Raw genomic sequence first — 17456 nt, forward strand, 5'->3', positions numbered from 1 at the left:
TATGGAAACGCACACCTGAGAACAGGTACAGGTGAGCAGCATCTGCGCTGGAGAGTGCTGGAGAATGAAATTGCAGATACAGGTGAATTCTTTTGTCCAACACGCAGGTACAGGTGATCTTTTTTGGGGGGGCACCTGAAAACAAATGGGTAATAGTGATCTTAAACAAAAAGCTGAAAAATGCTATTGGTGAGCTTTAAAAATAAAAGAAGAAGAAAACAAATGGGTATAATGTGAGTGATGTAAAAATCTAAAATTTATAAAATGGATGGGTGTTTACATCTAAGCCCAGGTGTTTGTGTTCATGCAGATGTTTACGTGCATCACCGGTGCGGAACGTTCTGGTGTGTAACAAGGTCTTCACGTCCGCCGTCTCGGAGTTCACGTCTGTGGAACCATCCGTCTTCCACTCGGGTAGATGCATCATTTGTCCAGCGCTGTTACGTCATCCTAGCATTAACACTCAAATCCTGTATCAGCTTTTAATGCTAACATAAATTCTGCTTTTGTTTAATTTGTGTAAATTGTGTAATTTTAGTCTTTTTTGCAAGTTGTTTAGAAATCATTTTTTCTTTATTAAATTTCAGTCTAACTTTCTATTTCTACTCTTGTGGATAGGCAGCACTTTTAGACAATTATTACTAAAAAATGGTGCAATTTAGTTTTTTTTTTTTTTTTAATGGAAAATGTTTTCACAGAGCAATCTAAGCATCCGCTGTGTAGTGTGTACCTGCAGCTCCACCCACAGGCCTCGCAGCCACTGCTGCTATCCCAAGTCCCCTCCGGTAACAGTAGCTTATGGGTGCAGATGTATAGAACACTGACCTTATGGCTGGAGGTGGAAATGCAGAGGTGCACACACACTGTCTCCAACCTGTTCAGGTATAGCAGCTCTGGAGAGTGTTTATTACACTCTTAGACTACAATTACAGTTTCACCTCCACTCAGTTAATACTTATTATTCAAGAATACATTATTCGAAATACATTTATTTTTGCGCTAAAAAGACATCACACCAAATCATTATCATATCATTTCCCCCTTATGCAAGTGGTTTCTTCTTCTTCTTCTTTGTGTGTGTGTGTGTGTGTGTGTGTGTGTGTGTGTGTGTGGAGTCAGAGGGCCCTTTTTTTTTTTCTTTTTTTTCTTTCTTTAAAACAGCACCTTTTTACAGAAAGCCCAAGAGCTGCAGCAACACCGGGGCTCTGAGTGAGCTCAGCGAATACAACAACCCCAAAAAGCCCAGGAGATGCAAAGGTATTGGAGACGGATTCTTACACCAGTTTTTGTTCAATTTAAAGGTGATGTTTGTCATTTTAGAGCCCTCTTCTGTTTGCAGTATGAATAGCAATAAAAATACTGACAACCCTTCTTCCCTTGAAACTACTTTTTCCTCTTTATGTTGTCTTTTAAGACAGCAGGCTCAGCTGGAGAAGCCATGTTCTGACTGGGGCCGGAACTCATTTCTGGGCCAGAATAATTAAAACAAAATCCTGAAATGCAGAAACTAGCCAGATCTATTGCATTGTGATCTTGTAAATCAAACTTGTTTTAAGGGCACGATTTAAGGGCATGATTATGATGATTATTTTAAATCTGCAAACTTTTTAAATTACATACTGCATCTTTAAGTCCCATTTTTTTTTTCCAAATATGTGAGGTATAAGCATTTAGATGTTCAGTCAGCCATAATTCTACTACCTTGATTAGCTAAACTAATCTTGTCTATATTTCCAGTCTATTCGGCCCGTGCTTCCCAACAGAGTGGAATGTACACACGTGAAAAATGTTCTTGCGTTAGTTGTTTATTTTGGGTGGCCGAAATTTCTTTGGGTTACCTGGAACCTTAGCTGACTAGGATAAAATCTGCTAACATGAGGCCTTGTGCTAAGGTCATCTATTAGTGGATTTCTAAAGATGATTGGGTTACTTAAAAACTCCAGCTTTCAGTAGGCATTTTACAGGGTTAGCATTGTGCTGTATCTCTGGCCTCATTATTTAATTTGGAACTGCTATATACAGCTATTATTATTGTTAATCATGTTGGTAGTGTCACTAACTGTGTGTGTGTGTGTGTGTGTGTGTGTGGATGTTCTCCACCTCACTGCAGGATCACTGCGGCATTCACACTGACACTACACTATTACATATTCATCTCACCCACTCCTCCAAATCTCTCCATCGTGTGCTCTCTCACTTCTCTTCACTGCACCTAGAAATCCCACACTATCTCTCTCTTCACACCTTCTCACCTCACTGAGTGGCACAGAGCAGAGAGGATAATTACATATTGATCTGTTGCTGCCTTGGGTTACACACTGCTCACACCAACCTACATTCCAGCACTAGTTTTAACACTTTGCCTTGGGTGAGTCCCCTTGCCTGTTACATTGCTCTATTAGCTCGAGCGTAGTTGTGGGATTAGGTTCTAAGGGATTAAGTCACTGCAGACTTTAGGACCACATTTATGTCCCCAAAAGGCATTGTGTGTCCAGACTGGGTTATGTGCATGACACCAGCAGCTCTCTGCTATCAAGCTCCCTGTTCTTGTTTTAAAAAATCTGCTTTGATACATATGTAATGGATGGGTTTGGTGTCATCAGCGTAGCAGTGTTATGAAAACCGTATGAGGATATGTCCTCACTGAGAAAGCAGGTATAGGGAGCAGAAGAGGACCCAGTACTGAGCCCTGTGGGACACCAGTGATGAATCAGCATGGAGCAGATGTGGATCCCCTCCATGTCACCTGATATGACTGTCCCTCCAGGTAAACCACTGCTACGATGTGCCACTAATTCTATAACCTTAAGTGCGAGTTTGAATTGGAATAATTGTGAAGAATTAGTTGATTTTGGGGAAATGTTGGTGTCCAGTAGTTCAAAGAAAAAAGTTGTGGATGAATGGCTTTTAATGTTCTTGTGATGGTCTTATATGAAGCAAACAGTAATGACTGCGGAAGCAGGATTGGTCAAGAGTGACCTTTGGGAGTTATAGGGTATTTAAAAAAGGGTCTAGTGCACACCTCTAGTATAAAGTTTAAAACCTCTGACAAGAAAAATGTACTAGGTATCTTATTGCCTGTAGTGAGAGAGAGAGAATTTAGAGTTTATTCTTTGGATTGCAACTCTCCAATTATCCATGAGTACTGCCAGGATAATCAGTTTGATCAAATTTATATACTAATTGCACATTGTTAAAAATGAGGTAATGAACTTCGTAACAGTTCAAGTGACCATATTGGGTAAAATTGTGCAACCACCAAAAGTTAAATACCACTAATAACTAAAAATGCTAAATGCAGGTGGTGCTCAGAGTATGTAGTTTTAGAAAAACAAAGGAGAAGATAAAGAATATAGACACATAGGATGCTGTTGGCACTGTTCAGCTATTGCTGCTTCCATTACCTAGGTGTTTTTGTGAAAGTTTTTCTTTTTTCTTAGTGACTAGTTTGCAAACAGTGATCTAGTTTGTTTTTGATTTTAAACTTGGCTAAATCATGTCTAAATCCAGCCAAAATTGTACAATGTAAGCCTGGCTCAGGGAATTTCCCATTGATTACTATTCATTAATAAGCGTCAGAATATGTTCCTTAGTCTTACATGCACACACACAGGAGTGTGGAGTGTATTATTTACTGATTCCCTGAAGCAGTAAATAAATGATGAGAAGATTAACATTCCGCTGGTATTCCACTGCGCTCTCTCTCCCCCTCCCCTTCCCCCTGTCCCTCTCCAGTCTCTCTCGCTCTCTCAGAATCTTCCATGTCCCCACCACTGAATTTTAACCATGTGCGAACACACAGCTTGAATACCTGCACTCCTGCCCCTCCTTACTGTGTCTAAAGTGCAGGTGTCAAAATGAAAGATTGCAGACCAAATCCAGTTCACATCGTTTCATTCAGACTGCGCATATGTATACACACACACCATCCACTGTAATAGGAACATCTAATTGCAACTATGTTTTAACTTTCTGGCCTTCTTGGATGGTGTGTAGATTAAAAGCCTCACCTCTTCATAGAACTAATCATTATGGCCAAACGGTAAATTTTTGTATCATTTGACCAGGGAACACTCCTCCAAAAGGCTGGTGATTGCCTGCCAACTTAACTTCACTCTGGCTTTTTTTTTTTTTTTTTAATTCCGGCCTTGGAGTAAGGGCTTCTTCTTTGCACCACAGCCTTTCAGGCAATATAGGACTCTCTTAATGATGGATGGACATACATTGGTAGCTGATGCCTCCAACTCTTGCTACTTCCTTTGTTGCTGTCTTGGGGTTCTGTTGAACCTTTCGGACCAAACTTTGTTCATCCCTGGAAATTAGTTCGTGCCTCCTTCCTGAACGAAGCAGTGTTGCAGTGCTGAGTTGATTGGATTTTCCCATGTTATCAAGACACTGACATGTTTCCCATGACACTGGCTCTGAGTACAGCCATAAGTGCAATCCCAATTAACTTCTAATTATGACCATTGGCAAATTGGAGGCTTCTAAAAGTCATTACCTCAGTCTGTGGAGTCTTCCAACCAATTTAAAGAGCCTAATGGTTAGAGTCTCGGACCTGTAACCTGAAGGGGAACCTGAAGGTTGTGGGTTCGAGTCTCAGGTCCGGCAGGGATTGGAGGTGGGGGGAGTGAATGACCTGCGCTCTCTTCCACCCTCAATACCACGACTGAGATGAGACCCTTGAGCAAGGCACCGAACCCCCAACTGTTCTCCGGGAACTGCTCAACTGTTCACTACTGTGTGTGTGCACTTGGATGGGTTAAAAGCAGAGCACAAATTCTGGGTCACCATACTTGACTACACGTCATGTCACTTCACTTCACTTCACATACATATCCACTGGAATTCTGATATAGTGAATTAAGGCTGAAATAAATCTGTCTCTAATTGATTTTTTTTTCTTTGCCAAAACAAATGTATGGTAACATAAAATGTGTGGAGTTGTAAAAAACTGAGATTGAATCGTTAGCCTAGGTGTATGTAAAGTTTTGGCCTCAACTGTACATCAGCTCCAACCTTCACCCCTGAACACTTTCAATAAAGAGGTGCAGGACTAACCACACCTTTACTGCACTGTTTTGATGAGAATGATGTATTGACACACCAAACACACATCAGTGCACAATGATGTGTAAAAAAACAAAAAACAAAAAAAACCACTCTGTTGTTTATTAAAGGTGTTCACCAGAGTTTTGACAGAACATACTCTACTGTGGCCAAGCGTCAGCCAACAGGAGAGATCTTGGGTGGGGCTTCAGTCATTCACACCAATATTTTGGGTTATAGCACAAAACAAATACACTTAAATTGATCATTATGCATACAAATTCAAACCAGCAATACATCCATTCATCCATCCATCCATTCTTTGTACCACTTATCCTATACAAGGTCGCGGGGAGCCTGGAGCCTATCCCAGGAGACTTGGGGCACAAGGGGTGCCAACCCATCGCAGGGCACAATCGCACACACGTCAAACAATTTGGAAATGCCAGCTGGCCTACAAGGTATGGCTTTGGACTGGGGGAGAAAACCCCCGAAGTGGAAGTGGGAATCGAATCTCCAACCCCAGAAGTGTCTGTCTAAACATACATGTTAAAGTACACCAACCCAATTTTGGCCACATCACATGCAAAAGGTTTTGGAAGATAATCTGTAACACCTGTTCCTCGAAAGCACTTGTATTCATTGTGTCTCTCTGAGGCAGGGGTGTAGTACAGAGAGTACAGAGACAGTGTGTGTGTGCGTGTGAGAGAGAGAGAGAGAGGAGCATGAGGATGTAGTGTACGGCCGGGAGGAGACACGCCTTGGTGTGTGTGAGTGAGAGAGGTCTTTGTGTTCCTGCTGCAGTGGGGGGAGTGAATTCAGCATCGCACACAAGGAAACCAGACAGCAGGAAGCTCTTGTCACCTGCGTCTTTGCTTCTGCCATCATCACACCAGAATGATTTATTTTTTTATTTATTTTTAAAGAAACATCAAATGAAAGGTGGATTTATTTCTTGTTCTTATTTTGCTTTTCCCAGAGAGGATTTTTTCAGTTTCTTTTATTACTCTGGATTATTATCAGTGAGGGAGAGAGAGAGAATGAGAATTACACTCCTCTTTTATACATCTGACTTTGTACCTCCACTCCTTTGTTTGCATTCTTCTTTCGCTTGCCTCAGCTGACTGGCTGATGCTTACTTGTTTGCTTTTTTTTTATAGATTTCTTTGCTATTTTTTCTGTTTTATTAAGATAAGAGGACTATGGAACAGCGAACATGAGGAAAACTAGTGCAACTGGGACATTTAGTGAAAATAAGTGAATTGGGCAGTTAAAAAGAAATAACAGGAACTAGGAGGAATGAGTGAGGGAAAATGAGGAAAACAAGAACTAGGGAAATGGATAACAAGACTAGGAGAAAAAGGAGACTGGAAGAACTAGGGAAAATATAAGTTAGATGAAGAAGGTGAGTAAGGAGAGCTAGACAACACAGAGTTGGGGAAACTCTGGGAAAGTAGAACTTTGACAAATGGGGAAAACTACAACAATTAGGGCAAACCAGAGATCTTGGGAAAGTAACAAGACTATGAAAACTAGGGAAATTAAAACTATGTGAATTCAGAGTGCTGGGGAATCTACAAAAACCAGGGCAAATCACAGAACTACGCACACACAGAGAAACAGCAATGGAGGTCAGAGTAAAAGTGGAAACTTCCAAAATGTAAGTACACACTTATTGCACACACTCACTGGAACATAGAGTGAGACAGACACATTCATACATATGCTTTTTTTTTTTTTTTTTTTTTTTCAAATTTGGTGCTTGAGTTAAGAGCATCTTGATATCTGATGGTGACCAAAGAGACATTCTGAGCTGATCATTACGATCAAAAACACATGAACACGTGTGTGTATTTCCAGATGAGTTGCAGTTTGCTGTGTGTGGAATTTTGTTGTGGTATTTTCATCCTCTGGACGAGAGAGGTGTAGAGTGGTAAAATTGTAGCAGTGATCTCTTGTTGCGGTCAGGATGGGGTGTAACATGTGCGTAATGCAGAAGACTGCTGAGCCGTACCAGGTCACATTCCAGGTAAAAGACTCCTTCTTCTTTTCTCCTTTCTCTTTCATGATGTCTTTCACGTTCTTGTTTTTGGGACAAAGATGAAAAATTTTGATATGATAACCTGTGATTGGCTTTTGTTGCTAAATAGATTTAAGTAGCTGGAATTAGCATAGCATCATTGCTCAAGATAGGAAAAGAGATGAATTCAGGATCTAGATGATATGCTGTATAATATACAGTTCCCTTCAAAAGTGCTGGAATGACAAGGCCATTTTTTTTATTTCTTTTGGCTATACACTGAAGACATTTGGGTTTGAGATCAAAAGATGAATGAGATTTCAGCTTTCATTTCCTGATTTACATCTAAATGTGTTAAACAACTTGGAACCTGGCACCTTTGACGTTAGATTAAAGTGAAGTGACATGTGGCCAAGTATGGTGACCCATACTCGGAATTTGTGCTCTGCATTTAACCCATCCAAGTGCACACACAGAGTAGTGAACACACACCTGGAGCAGTGGGCAGCCTTTTTTTCCTGCGGCGCCTGGGGAGTAGTTGGGGGTTCGGTGCCTTGCTCAAGCGTCTCACCTCAGTCGTGGTATTGAGGGTGGAAGAGAGCGCTGGTCATTCACTCCCCCCACCTACAATCCCTGCCGGACCTGAGCCTCAAACCCATGACCTTTGGGTTACAAGTCCGACTCTCTAACCATTAGGCCACGGCTGCCATTAACCAAATTTCTAGCTGAGCGAAAGTACAGGAACAGATAATCTTAAAGTAAATGACACACATTTGGTTGCATATCCCTTGCTTGCAATAACTGCATCAAGCCGGTGAACCACTGACATCACCAAACTGTTGAATTCTTCATATGTAATGCTTTTCCAGGCTTGAACCACAGCTTCTTTCAGCTGGTGGTTGTTTGGGGGGTTTCTCCCTTCACTCTGCTCTTCAGGAGGTGAAATGCTGCTCAATTGGGGTAAGGTCTGGTGATTGACTTGGCCAGTCTAAAACCTTCCACTTTCTCCCCCTGATGAAGTCCTTTGCTGTGTTTGGGTCATGATCTTGCTGAGTTACATCATTAATAAAGATTAGTGAGTCCATTCCACAAGCAGCCATGCAAGCCCAAGCCATGACACTACCTCCACCATGCTTGACTCATGAGCAGATCCTTTCTTTCTCCACACTTTGGCCTATCCATTACTTTGGTAGATGTTAATCTTGGTTCCAGAACATTTGTGTCTTGTCTCTGTATTTCTTTGTAAATTCCAATCTGGCCTTCCGATTCTTACCGCTGATGAGTGGTTTGCATGTTGTCGTATAGCCTCTATATTTCTGCTCTCGAAGTCTTCTTCAAACAGTGGATTGTGACACCTTCACCCCTGCCCCGTGGAGGCTGTTGATGTCCCTAACTGTTATTTTCCTTGGTCGACCTGTTTTATGTCTTGTTAATACACCAGTGGTTTCCAAATTATTGCAGGATTCCAAATTTTTGTATTGCCTATACTCAGTACTTGTACAATGACTCTGATTTTTTCCCTCTTTTCTCTTTCAAAATGGCTTGCTTTTCTCCCACAGACAGCTCTCTGGTCTTCATGTTGCTTTATCCATTTTAACAACAAATGGCACCTTTACAGGCAAAATCCAGGGCTCAAACCGAGAGTAGACATTCAGAGCTATTAATTATTTAAACAATCAATCTAACAGGGCACACCAGGGCAACAAGAAACACATGGCAGTCACATGTTCCAATATTTTTGATCAGTGGGAAAAATGGTTGTGTTAAATGCCATGTTTTAATTTGTTTAACACATCCAGCTGTAAATATTGGGACATGAAAGCTGAATATAACAATTATCTTTCTCAAATTTTGTTTCTTCCTCTCTGTAGATTGACACTAAAGATCTTTCTAGACTCACTCAGGATCAGACACGTGCGCCTCGAAGTTGTGGAAGCTGGAGGCGGGGCTTCAGGACAAAAGGGGTTGTGGCCAGAAGAGGCAGCTTGTTGGTTGATTGTGTAGACAGTGGGACACAGACAGACGTTAGCTTCAAGAACAATCTTATGTCAAGCTCCATCAGATCATCGTCTCCTCTTCTGGATTCTTTACCAGAGCCATACCAATTAAGTCGAGTGTGAGTGAGCACATGAGCAAACTCCATTCCAATACTGTCGCTAATACACTCTTATTTACAGTATTTTCCCTAATAAACCCATAGTAAGTGAAGTGACGTGTGGCCAAGTATGGTGACCCATACTCGGAATTTGTGCTCTTAACCCATCCAAGTGCGCACACACACAGTAGTGAACACACACACCATGAACACACACCTTGAGCAGTAATAGCAGTGTCACACACGTGCAGCACAATGGGAGGAGTGTTTATTGGGGTGGACTTTTTGATCTAGATAGCGACAATTTGTTGATCACATCTCTAAACTTGCAAATAATTTATTTACAGTTTTGAAATAAAGACAAAAAGGACCTTACTGAATTTTTTTTGTGGGAAGAACGGGTCAACGGAGTGAGGTCACAGGTCATTGTGACAGTGGGTCAAGATACACTTTCAGGGTTGTGGTGATTTTTATTTTGTTATTTTTACAATTATTTTACTGTGCTTATTTGTTCACTTTAGGCCTATTTTAGATCCTGTGCACTATGATCCAATGGATTATCTGGATATTAGTCAGCATGAAGTGGACAGACAGAGTATCCTGGAGTATCAGGTAAGAATGATTTCATTCAATCAATCAAAATAAAATAAATACCATCCTCCCCAGAGAATAAGAAATAGGGGAGCACACTGAATACATAACGATGTAAAGAAATTTTACATTTTAATGCCACATCATATGTTTTATTGCTTTTATTTTAATCTTGTTTATTGTCTGTATGCTGGCCTTCATCATGATTTTTCTTCATATTGCATTGTTAATTTTTTTTATTTTGTTTAATTTATACCAGTTTTGGATTGTTTATCTGTATTATCTGTTTTGATTTCTATTGTTTGAGTTAGTCATAAATAGGTGTTTGGACTACATAAATAAATATTCACGTGTGTAGGAAGTTGAGCTGTTTAAGTCAGGGCAGGAGAAGCTTGGACTTATGCGGTGTTATTGAACCGATGATGAGGAAGATGTCACCATTTACATTGGAGCGGTAAAGTTCAAATAATTAATTAATAGTTTCATAGTGCATGACCAAGTATTGTTTTTTACTTGTTCATTTATTAGAACAGATTTCTGGAGTACAACCAGGTTGGAAAACAGCTTTCACACTTGACCACACATACCAAGCTCTCTATGCAAACCACATGCATTCATTTTATCATTTTCCTTTCGCTTGTACTGGTGGGTGTCATGGAGGAAACAGGCTGAGGTCAGCATAGACGTCTCTATCCCTAATCACATCCCTAGATGTTCCCAAGCCAGCAGTGAGATAATTCGTACATTGAGTCCTGAGTCTGTACGGGGGTCTCCATCTAGTGGGACATACCTGATACAGCTGTAGCGGAATCTGACCAGTGGGCATCCTTTATGGCACCTGAAATACTTCAGCTGGCCATCTTAATTCGGTGGATCAGCAGGTCTACTTCCAGGATCTCCCAGATTGTCAGACTCCTCATTTATCACACAGAGTAAGTCCAGCAACCTTGAGGAGGAACTCATGACCATAGCTGAGGATAGGGATGTAGATTGGCTGGTAAACAGAGACCTTTGTCGGAAAACTGCTTCAACACCTCAGATCAGTTCACTGGCTGTAAAGCTTTTTCCATCATTCGTGAATAAAAACCCAAGATATTTAAACTCCTCCATCATGGGGAAGTGCTCTCCCCTATCCTGAAATGGGTATCCCAATCCTCTGCAGTGTCCTGTGCAACAAGCCCAACTTACCACTAAGTGCCTTTGGTGCATACATACCAAAACTAAGATATTTCCTTCCTGATACTTGAAATTCTCAGAGACAACACTCCTGTCCACTGGGGAAAAACTCCAACCCTATCTCCTGTGTGAACTTATGCTACACTCAACTTGCCTCATAAGCAGTAATTCACAGGTCGGAATGGCATCATTTTTTACCGTGGTGAATTCGACATACAAAGTGGAACTAATATGAAGTGAAGTGAAGTGACTTGTGGCCAAGTATGGTGACCCATACTCAGAATTTGTACTCTGCATTTAACCCATCCAGTGCAAACACACACACATACCATGAACATACACCCAGAGCAGTGGGCAGCCTTTTTTGCTGCGGCGCCTGGGGAGCAGTTGGGGGTTCGGTGCCTTGCTCAAGGGTCTCACCTCAGTCGTGGTATTGAGGGTGGGAGAGAGCACTGGTCATTCATTCCCCCCACCTACAATCCCTGCCAGACCTGAGACTCAAACCCACAACCTTCAGGTTCATCTTCGGGTTGCAAGTCCGACTCTCTTTCCATTAGGCCACGACTAATATGGATGTCTCCATGTTTGTCTTTTGTTAACAAGCTAGCCAGCTAAACTGTTATGAGTGATGTATATTTTCCTCATTAAACAGCAAAATGTGTAGTCATGTTTTAGATTTAACAAGCAAATATATCTGTATGTTGATTGATCTAAAGCAAATACTGGTATATACATCATAACTAGCCATGTTGATTTGCCGTTACTCCATAACCAGGGAAGGAACTTACATTTGAGGAGACTACCCCAAGTGGACAAGTAGGAATTTCAATTTGAGGGACATTTTCTTTGGCTTTTCCATCTAAGACTGTTCATCCCATACCTGCCGCATGATACCTGCTGCAGGGAGGTTGAGATTACAAGTTTGACCATGAGTCAGTCACAGAATTAGACCAACCCCGATCAAGAATTTTGGTACTGCAGTCCATTCTGTGTGTGTGGTTGTAAGGCTGACTATATCTAGTCCATACCTTTCATCTCATTTCTTAACTTAGGCTCTTTCCCCTCCAAAGAAGTGACATTCCACATTCCCAAAGCCAGTTTCCATTGCATGTGTCTAGTCCATCTCAGACTGTCCATCCCATACCTGCTGCATGATTGACATTGCACCTGACCCCCATCCTTCATCTTCCAGGTAGTCTACCCATAAGATGGTTCCACATTTCCACCTGAGCTTGACCGGCTTACGTGGGTGGCCTGGTCACCAGGCACTCACCTGTGGAAGCCAGGCTGGTTGCCTGGCTATATGGGAGGGCCCTGTCATAATGCAGACAGTGTATTCTTAATCCTTATTGTAGATTTCTTTAGGTTTGCTGTTTATCTGACCTCTCCCCTCAGATCTGTTCACTAAGGGTTGGGGAACAAAAATGCCCTTCTGGGAGCATTAACCTGCTGGTGAAATAGCTCAGAGTTTCACATAAGTACACAATCATGGTCATCATGACAAGGGGTCTGTGTGAATATGAATAGTCCTGTTAAAAAATATGCAAGTGTGAAAATGCCCTTGGCCAATTAGTACATCTACTTTTTTAGTCTAAAATGTATGTACAGTTTTTCTATGCAGTGTGTGTGCTGATCGTCCTCTAGCCTTCAGGCTCTAACCTCATACACTCATTCATAAATGTCTGTATGTGAAGAACATACCTGTTCTACATCATCTCTTTCTAGGTGAATCCAGACAGCATTGCTGCTAAAGGTGGACACATAAGAGAAGGAGACTGAATACAGCAGGTGTCATAGCTAGTTTTGGGTTAATACTGCTGTGATGTCATATTTCATCCAGTAACACATGTACACTCCTACCACTCAATGTTATTTGTTGTAGTTTCTTAACTAAGTACTAGTTTCCTGTGTTATCATTCCTACTGATCACAACACACTGTAATGCTCTCAGACCATCAGAACACACTGTATTCCATGCAGCCAGTCAGAATATAATGTACACATTTCAGTTCAATTCTTATTTATATCCCCAATTTAAAAATAGATTTTGTTGCAAAGCAGCTTTACAGAAATCTGCATATGGATTTAGATCCCTAATGAGCAAGCCAGAGGTGATGGTGGCAAGGAAAATCTCCCTGAGATGACCTGAAGAAACCTCTAGAGGAACCAGACTTGAAAGGGGACCCATCCTTTTCTGGGTAACACCGGGTAGCGGGATAATGAATCATTATCCAAATCATTACACAACTGTATATTATAAAGTCAAACAGTACTAAGTGTGTTGAAAGGCTCTTCAGTACAAGCATCAGGGTCATTTTTGATTTCATTAGTGTTTTTAACTTTAAGTCTATAGTACCCAAGTCTAGTTATCCACTGAATAATGAATGAGACTTAACCGTAAACTGTTTTCAGTAAGTGCAGTCTTTCAGCTATCCAAGTGAGACTGTCCACAGCGATCTTTAGGGTATCCATGTGGTACCTTCCACAGCAATCTTATGGCAATCTGCTTTGCTGCTTTGTGACAAAGTGCATTGTTAAAAGTGCTATATAAATAGAATCGAATTGAATTGAATTGAAAGGCTATCTATCTCATCAGGCAGCTGGAGTAACATGTGTAGCTCGAGATAGGGAGAGAGGGAGAGAGAATGAGAACACAGATTATTATACACTGCCCTGTAGTGTTTTAAGAGAATGTACAGTAAATTGTGCAAGCAGGGACTCCAGCAAGGCTAGCTATGGCCACATAACTAAAAGGGAGAGCCAAAAGATAACACAGGCATGAGGGCACCCTGGGACATAAAGTGGCCAGCCACTTCACTGTCAACAAAACTGAGTGAACCAAAACACACTATGCCCATGGACCCTCCAGATCTGTGCCTTTACTTGAGAGAAAAGCTATTAACAAAAGGCTTGACTAAACAAATATTTTTTTTATTCTAGACTTACAGACTAAGACTGTGTCTGAGTCCCGAACACCAATTGGTTCCATTTAGTTTGTAAGGGCTTTGTAAGAAAAAGCCCTGCCCCCTGCTGCAGACTTTATTATTCTAGGTTCTAATAAAGAGCCTGCATCTTTTGCTCAAAGCAGCGTGGCAGATCATAAAAGACCAAAAGTTCAGTCAGGTACTGCGATGCAAGACCATTCAGTGCTTTATAGGTCAGCAGTAATATTTTATAATCAAGGCAAAATTTTACTGGGAGTCAGTGCAATATGGATTAGATAGGAGTGATGTGATCAAATCATATGGTTTTATTAAGGACTTTGGCTGCTGCATTCTGGACTAAGTGGAACTTGTTTATGCACCTACTGAAACATCCAGACATCAATGTGTTACAATAGTCTAACCTAGAGGAAACAAAAGCCTGAACTACATTTTCTGCATCATGTAGTAATGCCAGTAAGCCAATCAGGACACAGCAATAATCAGAATGTAGCATAATGTAGCTTTCTGCATATCAATACATTGTACTGCTCTCAGCCAATCGGAACACACTATGGAGTTAATTTAGTTTTGTTTGTGGAACAGATTGTCACTGCTGTGTGTGTATGTGTGTGCAGATTAATGGTTTGCATGTACAGGATGGAGAGGAAGTTGTTGCCATTTTGACCTCTGAAGACAGAACCAACATTTCACTACTACTGGCCAGACCAGAGGTAAGATGCACACTACAGCTTTTCCTCACTGCTTCTGTTTGCCTCGATCCCCACTGACCTTTGACCATCACCTTTCATTACCTTCCTGCACTTCAGGACGAGGCAGAGGATTTGGAGTTGGACCAGGAACTCCTGCATCATGTGTCTCAATTTCCTGGTTTTCATCACAGCGAAGTGGATGTCCTTCATGCCAGTCAGAATCAAATCTTCTGGAACACGTCGCTTGGCAACAGCCAGGAAGTAGACAGTGGTATGGGACAGACAGATGAAAGCGCAAGAAAAGAAGCGTCATCGGAACACGATCTTTTGGGAAGCATGCAGAATTTCAGCAGGAAGCCACATGCTTTAGATATTGCAGACTTGCTTATTGTGCATAATGGGGCAGCAACCATGATGGATGCATCAGAGGAGAAGGACGAGCAACACCAGAAAGCTTGTTTTTGCTACGGAAGAAACTGGAAACCCTTTAACCTGCTGGATGATGATTCAAGCGAAAGTGTGAAGAATGAGAAACCATTTCAGGAGGAAGAAGTGAACCACCTGCAGTTCAAACAGCGCAACGTGCAGAAAGTGCAGTCGCCGAAGAACCAGCATGTAAAGAATGACCAAATGGAGGGTGACACGAGGGGAATGAGGCTATGTCACAATTCATCCATCAATCCTGAGCATGAGAAGTCAGATAAAGAGAGCACTAGTGCCTATAACACAGGAGGTGAGAGTTGTAGGAGCATGCCACTAGCTAGTGAGCATTACCCATCATCTTTTGCTACTGATGATTCCAGGACTTGTGTGACATTGCACCCTCAACCCCTCGGGGCCATCCAAAAATGTGACCTTGCTAACAATACTAAGAACCCAGCAATGGCATTTTACGATGCCAGAAAAGGTTCCCATAGAAGCATGAAGATGAATGTGGCATCTCCTAGAGGAGGAGCTAAAGGATCCCAATGTCACTATGGAACTGAAGCACTGCAATGGAACCAACATTATGTAGACTCTAAAAGTCTGGAAGTTCAGAAAGTCATGACCGAGGACCCTACTGGTGGATCAAGTAACTTCCTGCTTAGTGCTAATACATTAAATGTGCTGTCGTCTTCTGAAACATTAGCATTTGCTTCACCCTGGATGGAGCAGAAGGCAAAAATGATTGAAGCTTCAAAACATCGTCCCATCAGGGCTCAAATTCTTAAAGCAAGAGCTGTGAGAATCAATGAGGAACGAGGAGGCTTGACCACGGACGATGATGCTGTTAGTGAGATGAAAACAGGACGATACTGGAGCAAAGAAGAGCGCAGACAGCAGCTGCACAGAGCCCGAGAGCAACGCAGTCGGCGCGAAATGATGATGCAAAGCCGCCTGGACTTGCTGAGAGACAGAAAGAAGGACCAGGAGACCATTTTGGAGCTCTGCCAAAGAAGGAGTATAAAAAGAAGGAGTCGTCGTATTTTGGACAACTGGACCACCATTCAAGAGCTTCTGGCTCAGGGGACTCACTCAGCAGATGGAAAGGCAGTGTACAGTCCTCTTCTCTCTGTAACTACAGTCTGAATCAGGGAGGTTGTGACACTAAAGGGGGTCTGTCTTCAGGCTGAAACTGAAGTAGCTATAGTGTGATTTAGGGGAAGCCCAGAGAGAAAGGGTTAGGGTTAGTAAGGAACTTGAACGGGTAAAAATATTCACAACTGTGGTGAAAGGAAAAAGCCCATCATTTTTTGAAAAACTGGTCAGTGAGGCAACCATCTGATCATACACTGTGAATAAGTGTGACCTGACATCTTAATAGCATATAATTGCATAGCAGAAAACAAGCGTGGGTACTAAGCAACAAGTCATAATTCACACAGACACAAATAATGGCACACACTGCGCTATTATGGCACTGCTGCTTGAGTTCAAAGCTTTAAAATCAAATCACTAAATGCACATACTGGCATTACCACCATGGCCACATAACAGCAAAGTTATTTAAGTTACTGAAGATCATTTGATGGGCTTTCTCCTCTTAACACAGTTGTGATGTTCTTTAATTCCAAACCCCAGGCTCTGACAATGGAGATTATAATGGAGAGACAATAAATTGAATCTTTCCTGAGAAATAATGCTCCTTGGCTAGTTCTTATGTTTATTAAAGTTCACTTTAATTAAATAAATGAACACAGAGGCTGGTAAGGAAATACCTGTTTATGACTGCTATAATCTGAGTGAAAACAGAAAATAACTGTGTGGAAATCTGATCATGCTACTGTGTGCCTCCATCTAGTGGACACATCTGGAACTGCACAGCCTGTTTAAAAAAGATTAATTTACAATTAATTAAATTAATTAATTTGTTAATTCATTCATCTTCATTAACTGCTTTGTCCTGGTCAGAACTCAGTTCATTTTAAATGAATCTTACTGGTTTCAGGTGAGACATGAAGCTGTAAAATGCATGATGGGACAGAGGAGTGCTGTGGTATCTGGCACCAAGATGTTAGCAGCAGATCCTTTAAGTCCTGTAAGCTGCAAGGTGGGGCCTCCATGGATCGGGCTTGTTTGTCCAGTACATCCCACAGATGCTTGATCGGATTGAGCTCTGGGGAATTTGGAGGCCAGGTCAACACCTTAAACTCTTTTCATGTTCCTCAAACCAATCCTGAGCAATGATTGCATTATCCTGGTGAATGAGACCACTGCCATTAGGGAATACTGCTACCATGAAGGGGTGTACTTGGTCTGCAGCAATGTTTAGGTAGGTGGTATGTCAAAGTAACAGCCACATGAATGCCAGGACTCATATTGCCCAGAGCATCACACTGTCCCCGCCAGCTTGCCTTCTTCCCATAGTGCATCCTGGTGCCATCTCTTCCCCATGGTAAGCGGCACACACG

At 41.7% G+C, this 17456-nt stretch overlaps 1 protein-coding gene across 1 annotated transcript; it reads left to right on the forward strand.

Moving 5' to 3' along the window:
* The first annotated feature begins 5156 nt into the window (after nt 1-5156).
* LOC113545680 (PDZ domain-containing protein 4) lies at nt 5157-16668 on the forward strand. The gene is made up of 5 exons (XM_034312240.2): nt 5157-7078; nt 8941-9185; nt 9686-9776; nt 14491-14586; nt 14683-16668. Exons 1-5 carry the CDS (start codon nt 7019-7021, stop codon nt 16132-16134), a joined length of 1944 nt encoding a protein of 647 aa, XP_034168131.2. The 5' UTR covers nt 5157-7018; the 3' UTR covers nt 16135-16668.
* The last annotated feature ends 788 nt before the right edge of the window (nt 16669-17456 follow it).

Source organism: Pangasianodon hypophthalmus, chromosome 16, assembly GCF_027358585.1.
Source record: "Pangasianodon hypophthalmus isolate fPanHyp1 chromosome 16, fPanHyp1.pri, whole genome shotgun sequence".
Classification (NCBI taxonomy): domain Eukaryota; kingdom Metazoa; phylum Chordata; class Actinopteri; order Siluriformes; family Pangasiidae; genus Pangasianodon; species Pangasianodon hypophthalmus.